The 17011-nt window shown below is 35.0% G+C and overlaps 1 protein-coding gene across 1 annotated transcript in view; it reads left to right on the plus strand.

Moving 5' to 3' along the window:
* OTOGL (otogelin like) overlaps positions 1-16601 on the plus strand; it is a 96143-nt gene extending 79542 nt beyond the window's left edge. The window contains exons 45-59 of the mRNA XM_050713222.1: positions 28-213; positions 704-916; positions 1812-1916; positions 2218-2325; positions 2846-2947; positions 3384-3488; positions 3575-3615; positions 4588-4651; positions 5984-6162; positions 6493-6597; positions 7405-7524; positions 9523-9568; positions 11533-11604; positions 13811-13890; positions 16401-16601. Coding sequence (XP_050569179.1) covers positions 28-213; positions 704-916; positions 1812-1916; positions 2218-2325; positions 2846-2947; positions 3384-3488; positions 3575-3615; positions 4588-4651; positions 5984-6162; positions 6493-6597; positions 7405-7524; positions 9523-9568; positions 11533-11604; positions 13811-13890; positions 16401-16601 — 1727 coding nt within the window. The remainder of the gene's footprint in view (positions 1-27; positions 214-703; positions 917-1811; positions 1917-2217; positions 2326-2845; positions 2948-3383; positions 3489-3574; positions 3616-4587; positions 4652-5983; positions 6163-6492; positions 6598-7404; positions 7525-9522; positions 9569-11532; positions 11605-13810; positions 13891-16400) is intronic.
* Positions 16602-17011: the final 410 nt, after the last annotated feature.

Here is a 17011-nt window from a genome sequence, read left to right on the forward strand (position 1 = left end):
TCAGTTTCCTCTTTTTATGACTTGCAGCATTGAATTGTCCAGAGGGCAAGGAATACCAGCCTTGTGTGCAACCGTGTGAAGCAAAGACATGCTTGAATAAGTGGTTGTATGAAGATTCTCCCTGTTCCTATTTAAGGGAAGACTGTGTGTGTAAAAATGGCACTATTCTACATAGAACAGACTCTGACCTCTGTATTCCAGAAGAAAAATGTAGTAAGTTCAGCAGGACAGAGGGGTTTGGCAAATATTTGCTAATATTAACCACAGACCAGTGTAAGCTGTTTAATTTCTATTTCAGTCCTCAGTAAGAGTGAATCTGGAATGGTTCCCTTCTGCAGAGCCTAGCTTTAATCTCAAGCTATAGCAGTCTGCACTTTAACTTCACTTGCTGATGTCACCCTGCACAGGAAAAATGATGGTCATTCTTCCATAGCTCCCAGGCTTTCTTTCCTAGAGTACTAGGAATGAGTAGAATGGACAGCTTCTTTCCCCTGCATCAACTGATTATTTCCACCCCTAGCAGATTATTTGTTCATCTGGGGTTTTTAATGTCATCATTTTTGGGGGGGATTCCTTCATCATAATGTTCTGCAGCACTCTTATTTTATGCAGTATGGCCACCTAGATGACAAACTAATTAATAGTTGCTTGCAGGAAATCTGTGCTCTCTACTTGTCAAAGGGATATGATATTTTTCTCTCAGCATGTACAGATAACAGAGGCCAACCCCACTCTGCTGGGGAGATCTGGAATGAGTCCATGAGAGGTTGTTGCATATACAACTGCTTAGAAAATGGAACTGTTGTTGCTGTAGAACCTGAATGTAATGATGATCCACCACCAGCTTGTGAAAGAGAAGGAGAAGTTATCATCCATGTCATTGAAGAAAGGGCTTGCTGTCCCAAGAAAGTTTGTGGTATGTACCCAGCTGCACACATTTTCAGTAACAGAAGTGTAAGTTAAGTGCTTGGTATTTGTTGGCAGAGGTTTATTTTTAGACAGGGTTCAAGGTAACATTTTTGAGAAGTGATTTTTCGGTAATTTTGGCTGGTTGGGTCAGCAAAGTTCTCTTCTTTGTAAGAAGTGATTCACTGAAATATGTATTTATTTATTTTGTATTCCACATCCACTAGTGAAACAAACCTTCTGTTAAAAAATGATTTTTTAAGCTCCTCAGTAGAATTTCAAAAGAAATTAACAAATACTCAATGATAGAGGTTGCTTGGTAGTTGGGGCAGTTACCAGAGCCTATCTGCATTTCTTATGAGTGTCTTTGTGCTAAGTGAAGTATTCTCTGACCTCATGCCGTTTCAAAGAAAACATTACTCCATGATATGATCACTGATTGTATTCTACCCAGCCATGGTTTGTAGCAAAAAGAATATAGTTATTGCTGCTAAAAATGTTAAGCAGAAGATACTTCCGTCTTCATAACATCTTCAGGGAAAAAGAGAACAAATTGTCCAGCAGATCTGGTGATTTTGTTCCTTAGCTACCTGTAACTAACACTGTGTTGTTGATTTGTTTAAGGAACATTTTCACTGCGACACTTTAGCTGGCTCCATTTGTAGGAAGCAGGGCAAAGTAAGTACCTGCTTTAGGTACACTGTGCCTGCACAGTGCTACATAAACAGAGCTATACCAGCCCTGGGTTGAGCTGGGAGGCTTACGTGCTGATGTGCAGCACACTGCAAGCTGACTTGGACTGCTGTTTGTGGATCTCTTAGTAAATGGTATAAATACCTTGAGGTATAGGACTTGCACTCGTATTTGTTCGTATATGTTAAAACAGATTGTTTTTTATCCCACAGAATGTAACATGTCATTGTGTGATGCCATTATTCCAACATGCAAAACCAATGAAAAATTGGTTGTAGGCTACAACCCTCTGTCCTGCTGTCCACAATACCGATGTGGTAAGGGAAACACAAAACCACAATTACTGGGACACTTTCCAGGCTTCTACTGTCTGTAGTAAGAAAGTTTGCCTTACAGCCTGTTTTGATTTTTAGCAGAATGGGACACTGTAAATAGCTCCAGGCAATGGTATATCTATTTCAAATTCTCAATTTTTTTTTTGTATTTGTGTTTTGTGCCAGTTTTGATTTACAGTCTTTTTTTTTTTTTTAATAAGCAAAAGAAGATTTCATTTTATTTATCTTTTTAGCATTGTTTCTTTGACTCTTTTTAAAATACTGGTTATTTCATATCCTACAGAATGTGATCCTTCAGTTTGTTTCAATGCTTCTCAGCTGGACTGCAGAGAAGACCAATTTATTGTTGAAGCAAAACAGGAAGATCCCTGTTGTTTCTCTTACGTCTGTGGTAAAAAAACTCTATTATTTTTGTGGGTAACTGAGGAATAGTTAAGTATTTACAAAAATAGTATATATTTTTAAACCTTATAACTTAATCCAGGAATTCCTGAAGATGTCAGTGGGATTTCACACAGGCCAAGCTGACTGGAGCATGAATTACACTTGGGTTTGGGGATCTTTCATTTCAAACATAATTTTTAACATCATACTTGCACTGTAGATTAATATTGTTAACATACAGTGATCTTCCCCATTAAATTATATGATTTGTGTTGTCAGTGTGCCATATCATGGATCACAGCTGAGCCTCAGTAGTTCCTTACCACCAAGCTCTCTATGACTTGGTGTAAGTCCTGACACTTAAGTGTATGCACTACTACATGCACTGCATGTTTCTGGATTTGAATACCAGTCCATAAAAGTTCTGTTATCCAAGTAAGAGGCATAAGACTTGTACTAATAAATAAAATGTGCACATGTTAACTATTATCTAAAATTTGTAAATATCTGTTTTGTTTTTCATTTAGTTTGTGAATCCTGTATTGAGCCTGTTCCCTTGTGTAATGAAGGGGAAATTCTCACTGTAGACCTTAATACCATACATTACTGTTGTCCTCATTACTACTGTGGTGCGTATAACTGTTGTCAGTTCAATATGTTATCAAATTTAATAAAAATGACAGGAAGTGTGCGTGGAGTTTTTTTTGATGCAGCATTTAGGATGTGCTTCAGCTAGAGATTAAGTGCTCTAAGTGAGGGTGTCTACATTTGAGATAGGCTCAAAGTTCTTGGTATACTCAATGGTGGTCTAACCAGAACAGCCAGTGGAGTCTGGAGAGTTTATTTAGTTCACCAAACACTAAAGAGCTACTTTCAATGTATTGGTATCTAGACACCAATACATTAATCTGGATCCAAATCTGATCCTTAGTGTTTAAATATACAATTGTTCATATACATCCATACATTAAAAACATCTGTAATAAAATAGACAGCTTCTATGTAGTTGTACCTCTGTTGTACTCTTCATTAGTATTCTGATACGTGTCTCTTCCTCCCATTTAGTTTGTGATGAAAACCTTTGTTCTGATCCTCCTATTAATTGCACAGATGACATGAAACTTGTGAAGGAAAAAATACCTGGGCAGTGTTGTCCAGAATGGCACTGTGGTAATTATTACTTTATTCCTTAGTCACTGCAGATAATAAAAACAATTAGGTAACTGACTGATATGCTTTTCTTGTTCTCTTTTCAGAATGTAGCTGTGAAAATGCTACTACGGTGACCTGCAAATTGGTAAGAGCTGCCCTTTAAATATTTTTATTAATCATGGACTGCACTCTTACTCCTCCCTTTCAATTCTTTGTTTAATTTGTTGTAAAGGGTGATGAGTCTGAACCTGGACAGGCTAGGACTCTGCTTTTCAGCCCTCAGCTCAAGCGTGTAACTCAATCAAATTTCTGTATGGTGTTGTCAGCTGTTCCCTGGGGAAATTTCATCCTGTGTGTTTTAGGATGACAAAAGAAGAAAAGCAACTGTAATATTATTTTGTTCAATATTTACTCAAAACAAAATGCTAGAACTCTCCCCACTTAAATAATTCCTAACTTGTTAACAATTAATGAGTAATGACCCTTATGATCATATGTATCATCTGGAGAAATGTGTTACTTTGTTAAGCATTTATGCTTTCAATTAAGATGATTTAACACTATTGAACTTAGCTATATCTTAGCTTAGATATGAGAAGTCATAAATACTTTGCTCCTTGTATGCTCCCACAACAGGGACAGTGATCTGGAAAATATTGATAAGTGAATGTTCAAACTCCTAATACCAGGGACATTTTCCCTATTAAATGCTTGTCCCCCTTTTCCTCTTATGTGAAGAAAGATAATGTAACATGTAAACAGGAGTAGCAAAATTTAATAGCTTTTATCTATCTTTGGGAAGAAAATTCGTAGCAGGCATTCTTTTGCTGATATGTTCATTATTGAAATAACTTATTATCTCAGGAAAAACTGCTGTTATAACCACTCTGCTATTTATATTCAACCCTAGAGAAAATGAAATCTTGTGCACTTATTTAAAGAGATAAATACATTGAATATTTTTGAATGTGCTATTGTTTCTTGAGGACACTGCGATTTTACTCTTCTATGGAAGCAAGGGTGAAAGTGATGAAAGCAATAATTTAGATTTTTAGAGAAATTTAGAGAAATACATTTGTGTGTGACTTTGCAAATTCTTTTATCTTTTTACACTCAGGGAGAAGTTAAAAAAATAGACAGTAGCATTTACAGTGCTTGTGGATGCACTCACTACATTTGTGGTAACTTTTTATTCATGTCTGCTTGGTTTTAAATTTTACTACAAAGGGCATACAAAGAAAGAAGAAATAGGGTGATAATCACTTTCTCAATTTTAACAATCTTTTGTTATGGATGTCTACCAAGATATAGAATTATGCTGTCATTACTTAATATTATATTTTGTCTGCAAACTCATCAATTTTGTGTTTGGTCTTGAGAGGCATAGGGAGTGTATTAAAACTGTCCATACTCTCTCTCTTCTTCCTCTTCCCCTTCCCCTTCCCCTTCCCCTTCCCCTTCCCCTTCCCCTTCCCCTTCCCCTTCCCCTTCCCCTTCCCCTTCCCCTTCCCCTTCCCCTTCCCCTTCCCCTTCCCCTTCCCCTTCCCCTTCCCCTTCCTCTTCCTCTTCCTCTTCCTCTTCCTCTTCTTCTTCTTCCTCCTTCCTTTTCTTTTCCTTTCTTTCCTTCCTTCCTTCCTTCCTTCCTTCCTTCCTTCCTTCCTTCCTTCCTTCCTTCCTTCCTTTTTCTTTCTTTCTTTCTTTCTCTTTTTTCTTTCTTTCTTTCTTTCTTTTTCTTTCTTTCGTTCTTTCTTTCCCTCTCTCTGTCTCTCTCTCTTTCTCCCTTCCTTCCTTCCTTCCTTCCTTCCTTCCTTCCTTCCTTCCTTCCTTCCTTCCCTTCTTCCTTCCTTCCTTCCTTCCTTCCTTCCTTCCCTCCTTCCTTCCTTTCTTTTCTTCTGCACATTATTAATCTCAAATGAGCCAGCATGAGGGTAGGAGCCCAATTTTAAGATCAGACTTCTGCTCCCTTCTGTAACTCATTTACCTTATGCAGACTAGATTTCAGCCCACTGTCTATGGGAGTTCATGAGGCATCTCATAATCCTGACAGAAGCCCAGGCTAAACTGCCTCTGGTAGCAAAGCACAAATTTACAGTGCAGCTTGAATATATTAATGTCCCACATTTAATTGTAGGAATGCTTTATTACTTGACAAAAAGGCTACATTTTATGATGTGCAGAATAATTCATGTAATTTAATTGTCCCAATGTTAAAAAACAGAACTCTTTAAAAAAGAACAACAGATTATTATTATCTTTATTATTTTTAAATTCCACATTAGGAATATTGTCAATTTTAGTCAGTAATGCACTTTGTAACATTTTTTTGAGCTGAATTACACCCCCTCCCTCTTTTGTTTGGTAATTAAACCCACAAACTGATCAAATCTAAAACTTGGAAGCCTTTTCCAACAAATAGGACTTTGCCCTACTTTTGTCCTCACAGAGATTCTCTTAACTTATTTGATGATTTTTTTTTTTTTTTTACTCGTAACATGTTTTTCTTTTGGTGTCAGAAAAGGATGATGTGTGCATCTTCCAAGAAGTAACAGTACTGAATCCTGGACAATCGGTGATTCAGTACTTGGATGGAGACCTTTGTTATACTGTACAGTGTTTAGAAGAAAAAGATCACAACACGGGATACAATGCCATGCATTTTACAACAGTGAACTGTTCCCAGCAATGTGAAGCTGTAAGTATACTTTAAACAGTGGAATGATGCAATTTGTAAGCACAACTTCACAATTAGGACAAAAATCAAAGGGCAGATTTTTGCTAGTCTAGTTTGCTCAGAAAGAATTTGAAAACTTAACAGTGATGATGTATATTTTCTGTGACTCCAGGCTTCTTTTAAGAGGTGATGTTTAGTAGTGTTCGTGAATATATTCATCCATCCATCCATCCATCCATCCATCCATCCATCCATCCATATTGTTTCTCTTGGTATTTTTATTTTCAGAATTCAATGAATTTTTATATACTGTATGTTTACAAAAAAATGCCTTTTTTTTTTTCCTTCTAGCATCAAATATATATTCCTTCCTCCAGTCATCATAGTTGCTGTGGTACCTGTCTAAATGTGTCCTGTTTTTTTCACACTGATAATGGCACACAAATTGTATATGAGGTAAGTGCCTCTGGAGAGGGACAGAAGATAAGTATAACGACATGATAAACACAGGTGTCTGATGGTCACTTAGTTAACTCATGCAGTGAGTCTTGTTTCATACTTCCTTATTGTTGCTAATGCACTTATGGGCTGTTTATGGTAAATGATATAATAGGGAAAAATTATGTTTATTTATAGACTTGCCATTTCACAGCAGATGAATACTGTGTTTCATTTTATTGGTTGTAATATCTTCCACAAAGACAGGTAGTCATCATTTACTTAAGGCTGGATATGTTCTAAGTGCAAGGTAGAGGTTGAATTGTAGCTCTAAGTCATATCCTGTGATTGAGATGAGTTGGCAGTACTTTTGGGCTTCTGGGTCCACATCAGGACTTCTGCGTCCCCCTCTTCCCAGGGCCACTCTTCTCTCCATTTCTGGTTTCTACAGCAAGCAAGTGTGCAAACAGCCACTGGGTTTCAGAATCTGACTGGTGTATTCCAGCATCCACATACAAGAACATTTAGATTTAGCCACAGCTTGGTTCATGCTTTCCATTGCTTTTAGAGCAAAAGAAAGCATTACCCCTTTTTTTCTGGCACGGACCCCTTTCATTTTGCTCTAGTACATACACCCAGTACCTCCAGGGAGGAGCCGCCACTGCAGTTAGAGGATGGTCTTTGCTGGTGTGGATAAACGTGTAACAAACTTTCCACTCCAGTAGGTACTGCAGCATGAAGGCAAGACTTGTACAGACATCTGGGAGTTGAGATATAGCCGAAATGTGTTTATTTGCTGACAACAGTTTTGTATTACACATTCAGGAGGGAAGCACTTGGAGCACCAACTGCACAAACTACAAGTGTACAAAGACTGCTGCGGGGGCTATGATACTGGGCTCTGGTGTGGTTTGCCCCCCTTTCAATGACACTGAGTGTACAAAGGTTTGTACTTTGGGTGAGGTGAGTAACAGTAACTCATCTTTCAGTATGGAGTTTCGCCTAAACTTGAAAATGCACACATACTTTGTGGGCTTTTTCAAACTTAAAAAAGTGGTAAGTTATAAGATGTAAGTGATCAACGTACAGTCTTGTTTTCTGTTTTTCTGTTTGCATTTTGACTAACAGTATCTGTGAGGAGCACAGAAACTCCTTTTGGGCTTTAAAAATAAATAAAATAAACTGCTTTTGAAATATTCTTGAATTTGTGTTGCGCTTGAGATACCACTATATAAAGTGCTAATCACTAGTTCTTACTTCAGTTCAGAATAATACTTTTAAGTTTATAGTGCATATATATTAAATAAATTGGATGAAGTAGTTCAGAAATCTTGCATATAAATGTGAACTATATTAAAAATTACTTAAGCAATGCAAGGATTAGAAGGATGACCATGTGTATATAAACTTTATTATCTCCTAAACTAAACTTTGTATGACATAACAAAAAGTATTTATCATACTTGAAAGGGTATCTACCTACACCATATATCTAAAAATGTAATTTTGGCATGCCCATATAAGCTGATTTAAAGAATGTGGATGCTTCATGTACATTACAAATTTGTTTGAAAAATGTATACTTGTAATTTGGTACTTCCCTAATTTTATAATACTTCTCATATTTCTAGTTCTTGCACTTGTGGTATATCATACCATATATAAGCTATCAAACAAACAAACAAAAAAAGGTAGAGAGTGTAAGTACCATCGCTGTCTTGACTACACATTACAAATTTAGCCCAACTCTTATGTGTCCACTGCATTTGTTTAAAATTCCTTATTTCTTCCAGTCATGAAGAAGGCATTCAATCTAAAATTAATGCCTGTTCCACTTTAACTTTATCCTTGAGTTTCTTCCTTGGAACCCTTTTGTCACTATCTATTAGGATCTTTCCTTAATAATTCTAGTTGAGATTGTAATGAACAGAGCACTAAAATTAACTTCCTGAATCAGGCTGACCTATTTTTCAGAGATGCTAAACGTAGACTTGATCCAGGAGAAAGCTCTTCTGACAGTTCAGGATAACTTTGGAACAAATACAGATTTAAGAGGCTGAGTTTAAGTGCTCATCTAAGAAGTTCTTGAACAACTTAGTAATTTTTCTGTAATGAGATAAAAAATGCACATATGCATGAAACGACGGAACCTTACAAATGGAAGCTTTGGTCTTTTGTTGTAAAAGTGCTATTGATGTTCAGTTGTCTGCTTTACACACAGTTCTGGGCTATGCAATAAAACTGTGGGGACATATTTCTTCCTTGCACACATTCTGATAGACGGCAGCCTCTCTTTCTGTCTTTCTTTCCCTCGTCCTTTCTTTTAATTTTACAAGGACATTTTCTCCACTTTGATACATTTTTACTTTCTGGCTAACAAGTGACTTTAGCAAATAAAATAGCAAAGACTATTACTGTTTGAGAAAAAATAATTGAGCACATTGATATATGTGAAATTCTGCAATTCATGTTCTGTTTCAAAAGTGTGTGTATATGTATATATACGTACATGCATATATATATCTAATGTTGTAAATAGCTCCTTATTAGGTACTAATTTTCTGCTAGGTATATAAGAAGTGTAAATCCTTTTACATCATCCACAAAGTTACATAAATGAATTTTTTTAAACTTTCCTGCTAAATCTCACTGGTGGTGAAATAGATGATAATGGGCAATATAAAAAACGGCTTATAGAAACTAAGTGGCTTATTCAAAGGATACTAGATCAGGTCAGATAACCAGGGATGAGTTCATTTTCGGTGTTAAAGACTAAAGAATTTGTGAACCAAACATTTGATGCATATTTGTGCAATTCTGTTGATTTAGATGATATTACTTCTTATTAGTTGGACATCTTTAAAACATGGAACCTCTTGAGATAAAATATACCTTTGCATTGGGCACAGTCTTTTTTGATATATTCTTCTTTTATTTCTCTAGAATGGAGGAATTGTGCAAACATATAATGATGGCTGCTGCAAGACCTGTAAGTGAGGAAGGCTGCAGTAAATGCTAGTTTGGCTTTGGTTTTGGAGGGCTGTGTTTTTTAACCTGTTGCTGGGACACAAAGAAGGAAAAAGCATGCTGTCCCTACACAAATCAAAATTGTTATAGTTACTTAACTACTCTTATTAAATGGTCTCGCTTCATTTGGCTGCTGACTTGGTGGTTTGTAATGTTAATGTTCTGGAGTATAACCAAATCTCTCCAAATATAACCTGTAGAAGATGAAAAGTTATCTCAATTAAAATAATTAAAAGATTGCCTTTATTGCTAAGCAGACTATAAAATATTGCCTAAATTAGGTTCACCATAAAATATAAATATTTTCCATCTAAAATTGATACTTAATTTGATGTTAAGTCTCCAAACATACTTATTTATTCTGTTTCACTGCTGTGTATTTTCCAGGGTCAAAATACTGAAATAAAATATTTTTAATTGAAAATTATTTCTTTCCACTGTAGAAAATATATTTCAATCCCAAATGAGGAAAAGTCATTGGGAGTTGAGTAGTATTGATGTTAACAATTCTTATATAAAATTGACTTTTTAATATCTGGAAATACATTCACATTTTCTGTGTGTGTAACTTTAAAATTTGATGAATGTATTTTGATGCATGTTTACCAAAGTTTACATAAGTTTATGAACACATGAAGTCTTCATTATTTAAAGTTTAAGAACAGGCTGAGAACAATCTTTAATTTTCTCTGCAGTTTTGTTTAGGAAAGGTTTTCTGATCAAGTTCAATAATCATCTAGATGTAAAAATAAAACATTGTTCTGTGAAATTAATTACATAGAGCAAGAACTTGTTGAATGCTACAGAAATTACTACCTCCCTTTTTTGATCTTTTTGTGTTCAATATCAGAGTTAAAATGTACAGAAAAAGTAGTCTTTGGATTTTTTTTTTAAACAAGGCTTTAAAAATATTGAATAGAAAGTCACAGGCTTGTAAGTATATTGCACTGGTATTGAGTAAAATTCAGAAGTGCAATGGATTAGCTACACGTGTGTTTGTAAGCTAAATGATTTGGCTATATAAGGGGAAATATTCATATTTATAAAATATAGAGCAATACTCTAGTTTCCAAATTATGTAAAGCTTTGGAAGTGATCTGCAAGTATTGTTGCTCTATAATATGCATAGCATAGAAAATAGAAGCAATTTTGATATAACAAAATACCATTTTTTTTTTTGAATGAGAATCAGCAGAGAAAAGTAACACACCAGAATTGCGCTAAAATCTTATGAATCAATATTCTTTCTCTAATGCAATAAGCTATGTTGAAAAATCTTTAACTAAAACCAGAAAAAATGGGTTGGCTTTATTTAGAAAATTATCTTAAAGAATTAATGACTACTGATTATCTGTTGACTAGGAAGATTTATAATTTTGGCCATATTCTGTGGCCTCAGGAAAGGTGTTGTTATACTTCAGAAATTCTTACTCAGGTGGCTGCCAAAAATATATATGATCCATACACTTATATGCTATTTTATATTTATTTTTGTTTTATTTTTAACTAATAGCATGTGCCCAGTGGTGAAGCAGATAAAAACAGTATGTGTAAATAGAGCTTGCAAAACCTTGGGGTTTTAATGGGAACAAATAGTCTTTCTGGAAGAGCCTGATTCAGTGCATGCAAAGTGAGTGCATATATTTAATTCTTACCTTGCCATAGAGAGACTCATTGCAAAAGTTTGGTCTACAAGGAAGCATCATTCCAGTTTTGTGTTAATCAGGAGATTATTACTAAAGTTTAGGACATCTTTAGTGAGACTTGAAGCAGCTACAGTTTCTAAATTTGGAATACTAACAGGAAAGCTCATCATCTTTTGCTAAAAGAAAAATTGCAATTGGCAGTGTAAGAATTAATGAAATGTGATTTATATAAATATGTTTTTATTTCACGAGAAACTTATATTCCTAATGGTTCTACCAGGTTCTGGATTGGGTCTATTACCCTTTGCCATTAGTCCAGTAGTGCCTACTGATAGTATTAATTGTGAACCAGGTATTATTTTTAATAATGTATTTTCTTATTTTAATAATAGTGTAAGCACTGCTTGTATATATGCATATAGGTGCCATCACCATTAAATGCATTTAATGGTATTGGGCCTGATGCTGGGAGATGCTGATCCTCCTAAATCAGATGCTGGCCTCCTAAATCAGTGACTTTTTAAAACCTGGTTAGGGTTCACTGCTCAACACCTGTCAGAATTAGGTTCATCCATTTATGTTATATGCTGCAGATGGTTCTTCCTCCTGTTTGTTTCTAAAATTGGTTTTATTACATGGACCTACTGTACAAGGTACAGTACATAATAAGAAATAACTATAGAATATACAGTTATAATAAGAAATTATTTTACTTTTAAAAATATCATCATCCTTAATACTGCTACTAAGAGATTCTGATCTCGTGTTTATGTCTCTGAAGTTAATGACTAAACTGTTTTTGCCTTAAAATAGATCAAAAGTGCACATTACTGCCCTATCTCATCTTTGTAGATATGGATTTATATAGTACTTCTTTGTCACGAATAGCATGTTTTGCAAAGTTATGGAAATGTTGGGGGAAAAAAACATACAATCCTCAAAGTACAATCACGCATTAATAAATACTCTTTACAGCAGTAATTGTGGGAGGTTACAGAACTGTCGCATTATGGTCATAACTCTTTGCTTTTAATGATAGGTCACAGAAATTTTAGTAAGATTCCTTACTCAAACAAGGAACAAGTGAAACAAGTACACCTAATACTGAATGAAGACCTTTTTGACAGTTGAAAACGGACGAGAGAAAAGTATAGCAGCAGAGAAGTTTTCATTAGACATAAGCACCTTATATGCTGAAATGTCATATATCTGTATAAGTTGTAGAAATATAAGGATTGTGTCGTCTACGCACATTCACGATGGCAAAAGCTTTCTGATGGAAAAATCATAGGAATACTTTTTGTCTAGTGTTGCTGAGGAAGGAAAAGCAAGATGCTGCAGGCTAACAGTTTTGGTCCTACAGTCATCTCCTAGCTCCACAAGAGAATCCTGTTTGATCCTGCAATGCTTAGATTAAAAGCTAGATGTATTATGGAGGCAGACTAATTTTCAGATACCCACTGAAGCTATGATTGCAGAATATCTTGGTTACTCAGAGCTCATTAATCTTATAAAAGTGCTCAGAAGAAAACTTGTGCTTTTTATGTACACCTGACTATGCACACATGTGCTAAAGGTGAAGAGACTGCTGTATAGTGGTTATTATTTTATAAACTGTATGCCTAGAATGTCCACGTAGGAAAACAAATAGATGATTTTGATGCTTACTGGAACTGGAGATCTAAATAATTTCTGTTACACAAATAGTAATAGCAAACAGTCTGGTATGGAGTGCAGCATGGAAGATTTTATGTTTAATTATTTCAGTATTATATTATGATTTTTGTTATGTTAAAAAATGGCTTTGCACTGTACGGCTTTATTTTTCAAATAAAAGAAAAGCTCTCCTATCAATATCTCCCAGACCATACTGATAAAATGCAGTATTTTCATAATCCTGGATCTATATGCTGACTAGATGCTACATGGTTCAGTTCTGGATGGTAAAAGCTGCACCATTATTTAGGAAATATATGCATCTTTCTCTTTCAAAGCTTCATTCAAGGATCTCTTTGTAAGAAAAATATTGGATATCGTTCTATTTAAATTCTAAGCAGCCATAGTAGCATCAAAGTTGTAATCACATCAAAGTTGTAATCACATTCACAGCTTTATCTTCTCAAATATCAAGTTCTGAATATCTTCTAAAATGCAGAAACAAAATCATACTTTTAATATTCCCATTAAAAAGAGAATTAATTCTATCACTATTCAAAATTACTTGATCTTTCTCTTAGTTACTAGTATTATACTTATCTTGCAATATGGACAATTTTAAACCATATTAATATTTTTGTATTTATAAAATCTGTATAGATTAATGCACAGGTTGATGCCTCATATGTGCCAGCTAAAAAATCAATAATTCCTGAAAGTATTTATTAATATATTAGTTTTTTCTAAGAAAAAATAATTGTGAAAGTAATAGTTTCAGTGTGTAAATTAATGAAACTAATGTGTAATCATTGAATTTATTTTAATAATTTAACTTTTTATTAACAAAAACATAGTGCAAAAAGTATATTGATTCAATATGCCTTCTTTTTATATTTTATCAGGCAAAAAGGAAGAAAGGATTTGCCAGAAAATGACAATCAGGACAACTATAAGAAAAAATGACTGTATAAGTCAAAGCCCGGTAAGCATAAAAAAAACTTGTGTTTTATGCTGGGCCTATGGCGTACCAAACCAAGTATTTAGAAATGGGTTATGCCTATCAACAAGCAACAAAAAATGCTGCTATCTTCTCAAAAGCAGACCTTTGACCCCAGGAATGTTATTCTACTCGTAAATGGATTAAAGTTAGCTGTTCCTGTCGCTGAAAGACTGAGTCCTCCTACCTGGAAAAACATCTGGCTTCAAATGAAAAGTACACACCATAATTGCTTATAACTAACAAGGGCACTGAACTCTTCACCATGAAATAACATCCCACTCTTCAAGAGGAGTAGAAATGCTTCCACTTAGGATGTGATGGAAACACTGCTATATTTCTCCTTTAAGACCTTTACTCTGTGTGTCCTCTCCTCCACATAGCATGTCTCCATATCATAAATTCATGATCCCATTTATTTATGAGTCTGCTTCATATATCTTATTTCTCAGCTTTGATGTAGCCCCATCTATAAAACCCAGGACATGTCTGAGGAGCAAATGGGCTTCTCATGTAGCACTTAAAAGAGAAGCAATTGACACAATATCTTGAGCCTTCTGAAATGGTTCTGATACGATTCTGCTGAAGAACCAGTCATAAGGGAAGATGTGAAACAGCATCACAATTTGAAAGATGGGCAGGTTAATTTCCAGCCTGACAGAAGAACAACAGTGACATACCTGAGGTTTAACTGGAGGAATAAGCATGTGTGGTGTATTTATTTAGTTTTAGAAGAAAGGTAGGTAATTAGGGAGTATACGTCTGTAGATTAAATTAAAATTTTTTGCCGTAGTTAAGAGCAGAGAAGATTGTGGAGACCTTCACAGTTACTTTAGCAAGCTGGGGACACCAATATGACAAAACAAATACATGGTGTTGACTAAAGCAAATAATATTAAGAAGAAAAATGTAGTCAAAACTCATAGGTTTTTAAAGTAGCGAATAGGACATTTAGCAAATAGGACAGGGAATGGCAACAAACTCATTCTAGCGTCTCTTAAGAGCCAATGGTGCAATACTATCAAGAGTCCTCCGTGCAATTGTGGTCTCCCTACCTTGCTGCAGAACTAGAGAGGGTTCAGGGAAGAGCAATGAGAATGTTCACTGAGTCATTCCATGAATGACACAATGAATTAAGCCTTGCTTCTTCTGACTTCCTACCATACATTCTTTATCTTTCCTTCCACGTCTATGCACCTTCTAAAAAACATCTAGAAAGAAGCCCCATCTCACCTCCATCCATCTTACAAGCCCCTTTCCCCAGCATCTTCTTTCCCATTTAATTTATTGCTGCTAGCTCAGATTCCTTCAGCCTTCACCAGAAGGATGTCCACATTTTAATGTCCACATAATCTCTACTCACTTCCTCAGTTCTACTTCCATCCCCTTCCAGATCTCCTACCACAAAAATACCTGGGACCTTATTTCATTGTAAGTCTTTGGCCTATCAAATGGCAGTATCTGCTGTGGCTGTGGCTGGTTTGGAGCTACATCTGTGTTCTTTGACCAGATTAATGCTGTCAAACTTCTGATATGGCTGAGCATGATTACATTTAATTAATTAGTAAATGAGATTATTAACGATTAGGACAAGATCTTAATATACTATTTTTTTTGTTCCCTGTCAAATTTCATGAAAGCCTTAAGATTAACCTTTTGATATAATTTGTTTGGATATGTCTCACTTGTTCAGACACCACTTGGAGGGTGTGGATCACAGTACCTTTCACAGGCTTCACCTGAATAAGAAATCAGATTGAAACACTACCATGGAAAAAAAAAAAACAACCAAATAAAAAAAAAACAAACAACAACAAAAAACTAGGTCTAATATGGCCAATTCTGATTTCGTAGTATATCAATGTTGGCTGAAGTTTTAATTAAAAACTACTAATTTCTTTTCTGTTACAATATTACCTATGAAGACTTCATGTAATATAATAGTGAGAGAAAGACTAGCTCGGATGAAGTCTAGAGCACAAATAAATAATTTTATAGCCTGTCTCTCCCCTTGCTGTTTGACACTAAATCTACTTTGCTAATATATTTGTTACAGTGATGACACAGCTAGTGTTGTTGGGCTCTTAGTTGTGAGCAGTATGAGTAAGAAAGGAAAAGCTTTAGCACTGATACACTTTTCCTCTTGAACGTTCAAAAGGAATGATAGACTATCCCTTGTTTTGCTTAGTAGAATGTAACTTTTCAGCAGTGAACATGAAACGGATGTGAATTTGGATATGTTGTTTCGAAATTATTCATTTGTAAACTAAGGATACGATTTTGGTATCCACAGCACAAAGTTTTGCTCAAGGTTAAGACAGAATACAACCAAAATGCTTTATTTAAAAAATGTATCTCTGTTTGGAATGAATGAATTTTAGAAGATAACTTTTAAAACCAGAGTTCTTTTCAAGAATTAAAATGGATTTTAATCAGAAAGAAGTTTGGAAAACAAAACCTGAGATGTCTAACTACAGTTCTTTATTTACTCATAGATAAATGTGGCTTCTTGTGATGGAAAATGCCCGTCTGCAACAATTTTCAATGTCAATATTGATAGCCATTTAAGATTCTGTAAATGTTGTCGAGAAAATGGAACACGTAATCTGACTGTGCCACTACACTGCTCAGGAAATGGCACTGAAATTATGTATGTCATTCAAGAACCTATAGAATGCTCATGCCAATGGAACTGAGCATTGCATGGATATGATTTCATCTCAAGAACTGAAATGTGTTTCATTTCACCAGGCTATTTTTTCACCTTGGATGGATATACTACTCTGCAGGAAAAAAAAAAAAAAAGACACCAATTATGTTTTATAATGTAACTTTTCAAATTTAGTAGACATTATGTTGTTCAAATTTCCTTTTTAAATACCTTTTTAAATATTGGCATGTGTAGAAAGAAATATATAAATCCTTTTTAGCAAGGTGTAATTTAGCCATCATTTACTTTTAAATGGCTTTCCAGTGAGCTGTTGATGTCTATGTTTCCAGTATTTTAAGATTTGGGATTATGGCTACCTGTCAAAACTCGGAATTTGTGAGTGATTCTTTTCCTTTTGGTTAGAAAATTTCAGTTGAGGATCATCATTGGAATTAA

Source organism: Cygnus atratus, chromosome 1 (genome assembly GCF_013377495.2).
Source record: "Cygnus atratus isolate AKBS03 ecotype Queensland, Australia chromosome 1, CAtr_DNAZoo_HiC_assembly, whole genome shotgun sequence".
In the NCBI taxonomy this organism is placed as follows: domain Eukaryota; kingdom Metazoa; phylum Chordata; class Aves; order Anseriformes; family Anatidae; genus Cygnus; species Cygnus atratus.